Source organism: Otolemur garnettii, unplaced genomic scaffold (assembly GCF_000181295.1).
Source record: "Otolemur garnettii isolate 467f Iridium unplaced genomic scaffold, OtoGar3 scaffold00239, whole genome shotgun sequence".
NCBI classification, from domain to species: Eukaryota; Metazoa; Chordata; class Mammalia; order Primates; family Galagidae; genus Otolemur; species Otolemur garnettii.
Window position 1 is genome coordinate 864,838 of NW_003852634.1, and position 9,528 is coordinate 874,365.

The 9,528-nt window shown below is 39.1% G+C and overlaps 1 protein-coding gene across 3 annotated transcripts in view; it reads left to right on the forward strand.

Moving 5' to 3' along the window:
- The first annotated feature begins 571 nt into the window (after positions 1 to 571).
- Positions 572 to 9,528, forward strand: part of ABCB7 (ATP binding cassette subfamily B member 7) — a 124,196-nt gene continuing 115,239 nt past the window's right edge. For all 3 annotated transcript variants that reach the window (XM_003802223.2, XM_023508291.1, XM_023508290.1), the window contains exon 1: positions 572 to 799. In XM_003802223.2, the coding sequence (XP_003802271.1) occupies positions 632 to 799 (168 nt within the window). In that variant the 5' untranslated portion in view covers positions 572 to 631. The remainder of the gene's footprint in view (positions 800 to 9,528) is intronic.

The following is a 9,528-nucleotide window of genomic DNA, read 5'->3' on the forward strand; positions in this document are numbered from 1 at the left end:
TTATACTAAAAAATGATTTGTTGTTTATCTAAACTTCAAACTTGACTGGGTATGCTGCATTTTATTTTGCAACCCTAGGAAAAGAAAGACAATGTTACTCCAGTACCTGGTTGTGTAAGAAAAAGTCAAAATCTGGCCCTAGGAGAAAACATCAGTGTTTAGTGAAATGATCATACCGTACCGTCAAATTGAAAGTCCTCTCGGGCCGTGCCCGTAGCTCGGTGGGTAGGGCGCCGGCCACATACATCGAGGCTGGTGGGTTTGAACACTGCCTGGGCCAGCTAAACAGCAACGACAACTGCAACAAAAAATAGCCAGGCGTTGGGGCCCGCGCCTGTAGTCCCAGTTACTTGGGAGGCTGAGGCAAGAGAATCGCTTAAGCCCAAGAGTTGGAGGTTGCTGTGAGCTATGACGATACCGCCCCCTACCCAGGACGACAGCTTGAGACGCTGCCTCTGCCTCAAACAAACAAACAACAACAAAACAACAACAACAACAACAACAACAAAAAACCTACTTCCGGTCTAGGGCCCGGGAAAACGAGGGGGAGGGGAAAGAAACTTAAGTAGCCGAATTTGGTCCGTCAGCGTCCCACAATCCTCTGCTCTCAGTTCTCCTTTCCTCGTTCAAGATGGCGCTGCTCGCGGTACATTCTTGGCGTTGGGCAGTCGCGGCGGCTGCTTTTGAAACGCACCGGCACTCCGTGAATCTGGTCAGGCCGCTAGTAGCTGTCGGCAGAACAGGTCCGCGATGGAGATTACATCAGCTTGGCGCCTTGGGAAGCACTCGACTCTACCAGGTGAAATGCGTTTCGTATAGAAGAATAGGGTGAAGGACAATGGGACCTATAGGGAAAAGGGTGCCCTCATGATCGCGGGTCAACAAAAACACCAAGAAAAAAATTGTCAGAGGTTAACTAGGAGCAGCAGTACGTGAATAAAATTAGGGGTAGTGAGTTGTGGAAGGTCCGAAGAAAACCTCTGGGGATAAGGGGCGGAGGTTCCGGGTAGAGGGCTGCTGGAGCGGGGGAGGCTCTCAAAGGACGTATAGTTTTTTTCTGTCTTAAACAGATGGGGTAGACAAAATTACTAGCCTGCTTACCTTTCCAAACTCAAGGAAGACTAGGATACTTTCCAGAGTTAAGAATGGAATTTGGGATAGGTTATCCTTGATTCATACTTTACTCAGTCAGAATTAGCAATTTGGAAGGTGCTGTAAGATGACAGCAAACTATGAACAAGTGGCATTAATTAACTCCCTTGTTGATGGGAGTGCTGTTTGATAGGCCAAACCACAGTTATCTTTCCAAAACATAGATAGTCCTAAATTCATATATAAACATGATTATCCTTTCCTTTGAAAATACAGTGGTGTTCTGTGTACACAGGTCAGTTTGGAAATGATAAGCCTGCTTATCTTATGATTATACTGATGGGTATAGTACTTCTTGATATTTGATTATTACCTCTCAAGAACAGGTTTTTTTTTTTTTTTTTTTGAGACAGAGCCTCAAGCTGTCGCCCTGGGTAGAGTGCTATGGCATCACAGGTCACAGCAACCTCCAACTCCTGGGCTCAAGCGATGCTCCTGCCTCCGCCTCCCAAGTAGCTGGGACCACAGCTGCCCGCGGCAACGCCCGGCTATTTTTTGGTTGCAGCCGTCATTGTTGTTTGGTGGGCCAAGGCTGGATTTGAACCCACCAGCTCAGGTGTATGTGGCTGGCGCTTTAGCAGCTTGAGCCACAGGTGCAGAGCCAAGAACAGATTTTTAAAAAATTATTGGTACTTTTGCTATACGTCAGTATATCTTTTTATTTTCTATATATTAACAAAAAGTTTCGTTGCCACCACTTTTCCATCAGTATCACTTTGAAGTAGTTAGCCTTGTGAAGAGAAATAACTTCTTAAATTTTGATTCTTTTTGCTTTTTTGAGACAGTCTCAAGCTGTCACCCTGGTGACAGTAACAGTAACCTCCAACTTTTGAGACAGCTCACAGTAACCTCCAGCTTTTGAGACAGCTCACAGTAACCTCCAACTCTTGGGCTTAAGTGATTCTCTTGCCTCAGCCTCCCAAGTAGCTGGGACTACAGGTGCCTGCCACAATGCCTGGCTAGTTTTTTTTTTTTTTTGCAGTTGTCGTTGTTTAGCTGGCCTACCCAGGTTCGAACCTGCCAGCTTCAGTGTATGTGCTGGTGCCTTAACCACTGTGCTACAGGCAACAGGGAGCCTAAATTTTGAATCTTTGTTAAGAAATACTTAACATCTATTTTGTATGTACCATTGTGCTAGATAATAGGGTGCCAAGAGAAACAATTATGCCTTCAAGCATTGTACAGTTTACTTAAGAAGATTGTATCCATGCATTACAAGAATAACTGAATAGTAGAATAAATATCAAATGAATTGTATGAATAGCAAAGGCTATCAGTATCCAGAGGAAATAGTGATAATTAAGGACCAGCTTATAAAAAGTCTCTCATGCTGGTGATAGAACTGGGGAGAACATTCCAAGCAGGGAGAATAGGGAAGGACACTAAATATGTGGAAGGCGGTAGAGTTAGATTCATCAATAATTGAACATCTTTACAACAGTGAACAAAACAAAATATAAGCCTCTTAAAGTGCTTAAAATCTAGTATGGGAAATAGATAAGTTTAACATGTAATTAAAATATAGTAGAACTGTGCAGTGATGGGGAAAGTACAAGGTACGGGAAGAGTGTGTGTGAGGGACATTAAGTCTAATCTTTTTTTTGTTTGTTTGAGACAGAGTCTCACTGTGATGCCTTTGATAGAGTGCTGTAGTGTCACAGCTCACAGCAACCTCTAACTCTTGGGCTTAAGCGATTCTCGTGACTCAACCTCCCAAGTAGCTGGGACTAAGGTGCCTGCCACAACACCCAGTTATTTTATGTTACAGTTGTCATTGTTATTTAGCTGGCCCAGCTGGGTTCAAACCCACCAACCTCAGTGTATGTGGCTGGCGCTGTAACCACTGACCTATAGGCACCGCCAGTTAAATCTAATCGTAAGGTTGCCTTGAGTAACTGTTATCTAGGCCAAGAAATGAAAAATTAGAAGTTAAAGAGGGAAGCATGTGCAAAGGCCCACATGTAAGAGAGAGCATATCCTTTCATGGATCTGCATATAATTTAGTAGACTGTAGTAAGGAGTTTGAGACAGGAAGTAGCAGACAGATAGCCTAGAGAAGCAAATCTAAATCATTATATTAGGGTTTTTAAAGTATTATACATATAGTTGAAAGTTTTTAGCACATGATCTCTTTGTTCTGTAGTCTCCAATAATGCAGAAGAAGTTAAGATAAAATGTGTAGGACTTTCTCCTGCTGGAAGAATGAGGAGAAGAGGGGGAAGAAGTCATTAGGAATTTCAGAGGAAAAATAAAAAAAGAAGAAGGAATTTCAGAGGCAGTGGCTTTCTCTCTGTCCATGAACACTATACCCCACAGCTATCCCTAAAACTCCATTTTTGAAGGGAAAGATGTTACCTTTGTTTACTATTTCTTAAAGGGAAAGAATTCTTGCTATCCTTTTAAGAAATGGATTTAACAGGGAGATGAAGTAATGATTATAAGGCTTTCAAAGAAGAAGGTGATTAACCCTAGGGCTTTTCAAATTAATTAGTGACTTGTGATTGAGGTTACAAAGTTAATATTGAATGCATACTTTTACAGAAATCATTAATATAGAGCATAATATTTTAGAACCAAAAGGAGAGAAATATTATGAAATCATGTTAGTGGGTTAGATTAACCCTCAAAGTGCTAGAATTACAGGCCTGAGCCATTGCTCCAGGCTGGACATTAGGTTTTAACAGCAATTTCGAGGGGATACAAACATTCAGACAATAGATAGTCCTTTTAGTAAACCAAGCAAGACTTTTTTTTTTGCAATTTTTGGCCAAGGCTGGGTTCAAACCCACCACCTCTGGCTTATGGGGCCGGCACCCTACTCCTTTCAGCCACAGGCGTCGCCCCAAGCAAGACTTTTTAATGGGCTTCTAAGAGACAGAAAAAATAACCAGTAATAGAAATTTAAATAAGTATCTTCTTATAAATAGAACCGGCTTAAATTTTCTTTTTCTTTCTTTTTTTTTTTGAAATATAGTCTCAGTTTGTTACCCTTGGTATAATGTCATGGCATCACAGCAACCTCAAACTCTTGGGCTTAAGCAATCCTCTTGCCTCAGTGTCCCAAGTAGCTGGGACAACAGGCACCCGCCACAACACCCAAGAAAGGTCTTGCTCTGGCTCAGACTGGTCTTGAACTCGTCATCTTAGGCAGTCCACCTGCCTCGACCTCCTAGAGTGTTAGGATTACAAGCGTGATGTAATCCTGTAATCTTGCCTGGCCGGATTGCCTGGCTGGAACTGACTTAAATGTATATCAAATTAATCACAACTAACTTTGAATGTGGGTTAATGTAGTAAAAAAAGAACATTGGTAAACCAGCAGTCAGAAGTACTGAATTCTAGTCTTGACCCTGGTATTAGGAGATACCAGGACAAATCATTAAATGATAATTTGCAGTTTTAAGGAAAATATAAGCTATTATGAAGTAGCCTGCTTGGTTTTGAGAAGAGCAAGACATCCCAAACCAACCCAGTTCTTTATATGAAGGAGTTAGTCTATGTTGATTTTGGTAAAGCTTCTAATTGTTGTCCCTTGTGTCATTCTTGCCCAATAAGATAGGAAGGAATGATATCAAATGCTATTAAGGGATCTTGAGATGGATAGATAGTCCAGTCTGACTGTAACGAAAATACAGATGGGGCAGCTCCTGTGGTTCAGTAGGGCACCGGCCCCATATACCAAGGGTGGCAGGTTTGAACCCTGCCCCGGCCAAACTGCAACAAAAAATAGCGGGGCGTTGTGGCGGGCGCCTTTAGTCCCAGCTACTTGGCAGGCTGAGGCAAGAGAATCACCTAAGCCCAAGAGCTGGAGGTTGCTATGAGCTGTGATGCTACAGCTCTCTACCAAGGGTGACAAAATAAGACTATGTCTCTTAAAAAAAAAAAAAAAAAAAAGAAAGAAAATACAGATGATTTAGAGCAGGGGTGTCCAGTGTGGCTCACATGCTGATTTTATGAGGACTTGTTTTGTTTATCTATGGTGTTGATTATCACAAAAGGATGCACAGATTTTTTTTTTTTCTGATCAATTTGTGTTAGTGTTTGTGTATTTACTGTATGGCCAAGATTACTTTTAGTCTTCCAGTGTGTGGCAGAAAATAAAAAAGGTTGAACACCCCTGAGTTAGAGGGTTTTAATTGTAAATGTTAAATAGGATGAAACAACTAGTGTACAAAGCACATAACATGGTATTGTGATTATTGGACCAGGACCCCTGACCACCTACTTGAGCTGTGTTTCTACTTTTAATTATCTTGGATTTGTTTTCTTTAGACCTTAGATTCTGTAAACTAAAAAGATTTGACTACTGGATCTCCAAGTCTTTTGTTTCCTTACTGTAATCTATTGGAACTTGTCCTTTGTATATAGTACCTCTATATTGTGAGCCTAATTTGTTATTAGTAGTAGTAGTCAAGAGCAACCTAGCTACGTTTAAGTTCACATGAATTTTTGATGACACAGATTTGTGTTGTTCTCATAGTACTTGTAGGTTTAAGAGTAGGAGAAGGAAACTTATGATTGATGATGAGTTTAGCATTTATTAGTGTTGGGGTGGAAGAAAAGTAAACTAGGTTCTGAAATCATCTAGGAAGATAAAAATAGGTCCTAAGGGGATGGTGAAGAATAGCAGCAGTGTTATAAAAGTTGTAAATAAAGATGAATCTTACATGGCCTATAAATTTAAGGAACAGAAATATAAACATCTTAGTTGAAAGTGGCACTTGGGGATTGAAAAGAGGAATTCAAAGGATTCCTCAGAGATAATTGAATAAGCAACATATTCTCTAAGCCATTGACGTATTGGTTATTGAAATTAAGAGGAGGAGGAAGAAAAGTTCATAACAGTGTTTTAGAATGCTAGGCCTTTTGAGAATCTAATAAAAGCCATGGACCTTCTTCCTGGAAAAATACACATACACATGTGCTTCATTTTATATGCAATTTCAGAAGGATCAGAAATATTTCCCACCCCAGTTAAGAATCCCTGGCAAACATAATATTTGCTGGCTGGTAGGTTCATAACAGAGTTCCTGAGTAGCCAGTGGCAAGAGAAAGGACATTTGTCATGGGCAATGGAGGTAGAAATAGAATGAAAATTTATGTCAAAATTTTGATTGAATGACAAATACAGAATTAATGTTACTTGGTCTTAAAGTTTTTGCTTTTTCAAAGAGAAGTATGTTCTTTCTTGTATTATGTAATAAAGTGTATAATAGAGGTAAAATCGATGTTCTATATATGGTCTTTATACTCTACATTTCCCTCTTCTTAATTGTATAAAGCTAAATATAAGAAAAACATAAGAAAAATAGCTACAATCCTACATCTTAAATATTTTTTCCTTTGAATTTCTGTTCTTATATGTATGTCATTTTTACATTGTTGAGATAATTTAAGTTTTGCTCTTTTTACTTGTAAGCACTTTTTCATGGTGTTCAGTCTTTACCAAAATTAGGTCTTTTAATTATTTAATATTGTAATTTTAATAATATATTTTTAGTTGCCTGCAAAAGATGATATTTTTGTTGTTTTGGTTTTTTCCTTTCCTAAAATCAGTCTCCCCTAGAGTTATCATTGGTGTGCTTTTGACCCTCTTGTAGATTTTGTTACTAGTGAGTAAATATACTTTTCAAGTTTTTCTTATGTTATTTGGTCTTTGCAATAGCACTCTGAGGTAGGTGAACATTTTGTTGTAATAGCAGTGGCCTATTCTGTCCTTTTTAGTCCCTTAACTTCTTCTCTAGTTTTAGGCCCTTGTTACTTTACGTATGAGTTTTCTCCATGCGTTCAAGGACTTGGTGTTCTAACTTATCCCACACGACACATCTAGATTATTCTTCCTAAGCATAACTTGTCAATTCATTTCCCTGATGATAAACTTCAGTGGATTCTACACCATGGCTTGATGTTCAAGGCCCTAAAAATTTCTACCTAACTAGCTTGCAGGCCATATTGTTAACTATTTCTTTCCAAATACCCTACCCTGCCAATCATCCCTGTTCCTTGGACTTTGTGCCTTTTTTGTTTTCATCATTTATGCTATATCCTACATCTAAAATGTCATCTCTTTGATTCCTGCCTATTTTTCAAATCTTAGGTCAGGGATCAGTTTATTGCATGAAACTGTTAACTAGCTGGACCCCAAATCCTTTGGTTTTTGTCTTCTCACAATCTTTTATCTTATTATTACAGTATGTTCTCTTATTCAGCATTCCATTTGTTCACATTGCCTGTTCCATACTTCCTTTGCTCATGTTTTATTTTCCTACCTATGCTAATACCGTCTCTCTTAAATATTTGTGACCCTGAATTCTTTCAGGGGCTATGGGCATTGATTTGTTGTCTGTAACTACTTCCTGCTGAATGAAGGTGAAGTTGGGTCTGGGTCCTGTAATCCTTCCTGCCTGCAATAAGTGTTAAGGTCAGGGCTTGTGTAGGTAGAAGTATTAAATGGCTAAATCTAAAGCATTTAGGGACTCATTACTTGTGAGAATTGGCTGAAAACCCTGCATCACCACAAGTTTTGTCTGGAATTGCTGCAGCTTGGATAAGACAAACTTAACAAGAAGATTTAAAAAAAAAACCCACAGGGGCTACAATTAGAACCATCATTATTACAGTTGCAGCAACTGGTCTAATTGACCAAGATCCCAGCCATCCCCCAAGGATCCCAAAGGTGAATCAGTACTTTAAAGAGAGCCTTGTTTTAGCCATTTTTTTTAATTATAGCCAATTTGATCCATACAAAATTTTTCATAAATTCTGGTATAGTTGTTTTGAAAACTAGCAGCCTTTATGAGGACTACCTTTGGGTAAAGTCTGTCGCCAATCTTCCCCTGGATAGCTACCCTTTATCTCAACAGGCTTAACTGCTTAGGGGGCCCAGAGCCCTGGGGATTATTTTGAAGGGGCAGTGGGCAGGCAGAGTAAACTTGCTTAATGGTTTTGTACAATTTCTTCCCAGAAAAGAGTTTCTTACTAAATAGGGAAAGGATATCTCTGCTTATATGGCAGGTATCATAAAGTCCCTTAATACCTTTCCATTGCTTGGCATATTTAAAGGGTAATGGCCGGGTTTTCTAGAAATATACTGGAGTGAAGCATGTGGTTCTGTTTCCACATGTCTGCATGTTGTGTCTCATGGTTCCACTGAGGGTCCTCAGAGAAAACTGTTGTTGTCCCAGCAGCATACTGGCCAGGCCGAAAAACTGTTAGTCCATCAGCATATGTCTGTGCAACATCTCAAATGTGGTATTTTTCCTTTGCTATATAGCAGGTAGATTGGATTATATGAATGTCCGCCCAGGTAAGGTCAAAACATAGGTCAGGTGTGATAATTCATCTAGAAAGTCCTCTGAGAACCTTGCCAGTTTCTGCTTGCAAGCGGTTAGGTCCGTCATAGAGAGGGGGACCTGCACCCTCATGGGTCCCATATCTCCATTGGCCAACTCCCTCAAAGAGTACAATCCCACTATGCTATGAGCACCAAGCCTGCCTCTTCTTATTGTTCAGTGGTTTTTATCAGGATCAGAAAAAAAGTCCCTTATTGATTAGAGCTTCATCATCCAATACAGTAAATATTAACCAAATGTGTCTATATAAATTTCAATTAAATTAATTAAAATTAAAGAGTTAGTGGCTTAGTTACACTACTAATAATTGAAGTGTTCAGTAGCTATATGTGTCTCTGAAGTGGCTATTATATCTGACAACATAGATACAGAACATTTCCAACATCACAGAAAGTTCTATTGGATATGGCCAGTCTATAAAGTAATTTTAAGTAGGGGGAGACATTATCAAATTTATTTTAGGGATATGATTCTGGTTATAGTTTGAAGGGCAGGTTAGAAGTAGGCAGTGATTGGAGATAGAAACATCAGTTAGGAGGCTATTGAAGTAATATAAATGATAAGGACCTACAATTCCTGTCATAAAGTAGGATTTGTATTTTGAAAAGAGAACAAAGTTTTGAAGCAAGAGAGTATCGCCTTGTTGTAGTTACTTCATCTCAGTCTTAATGTTTTCAGACAGTAAAATGGGCTCTTGAATAGGATTTACCTTACTCATCTCCCACAGTTACAGGAAGAATAAAGTGAAATGATCTATATGAAAGTACTTTATGAGTTATATAGTGTTTTAAATTTTGCCATTGCTATTTTGGCTTATCATGGTTCTATAATAAAATACAATCTTTGGTATTAGATGTTGTGACAAGTACCTATACAACTCGAATGTATGGTTGGGCTACCATTAGGCTGCATCCTTGTTGCTGTTTTGAATGCTTATCATGCAGTCTAGTTATACCACAGGTAATTTTGCTTTCTATTTAGTTAACATCTATGGATCTGTGATATTGTGTGTATATATATATAT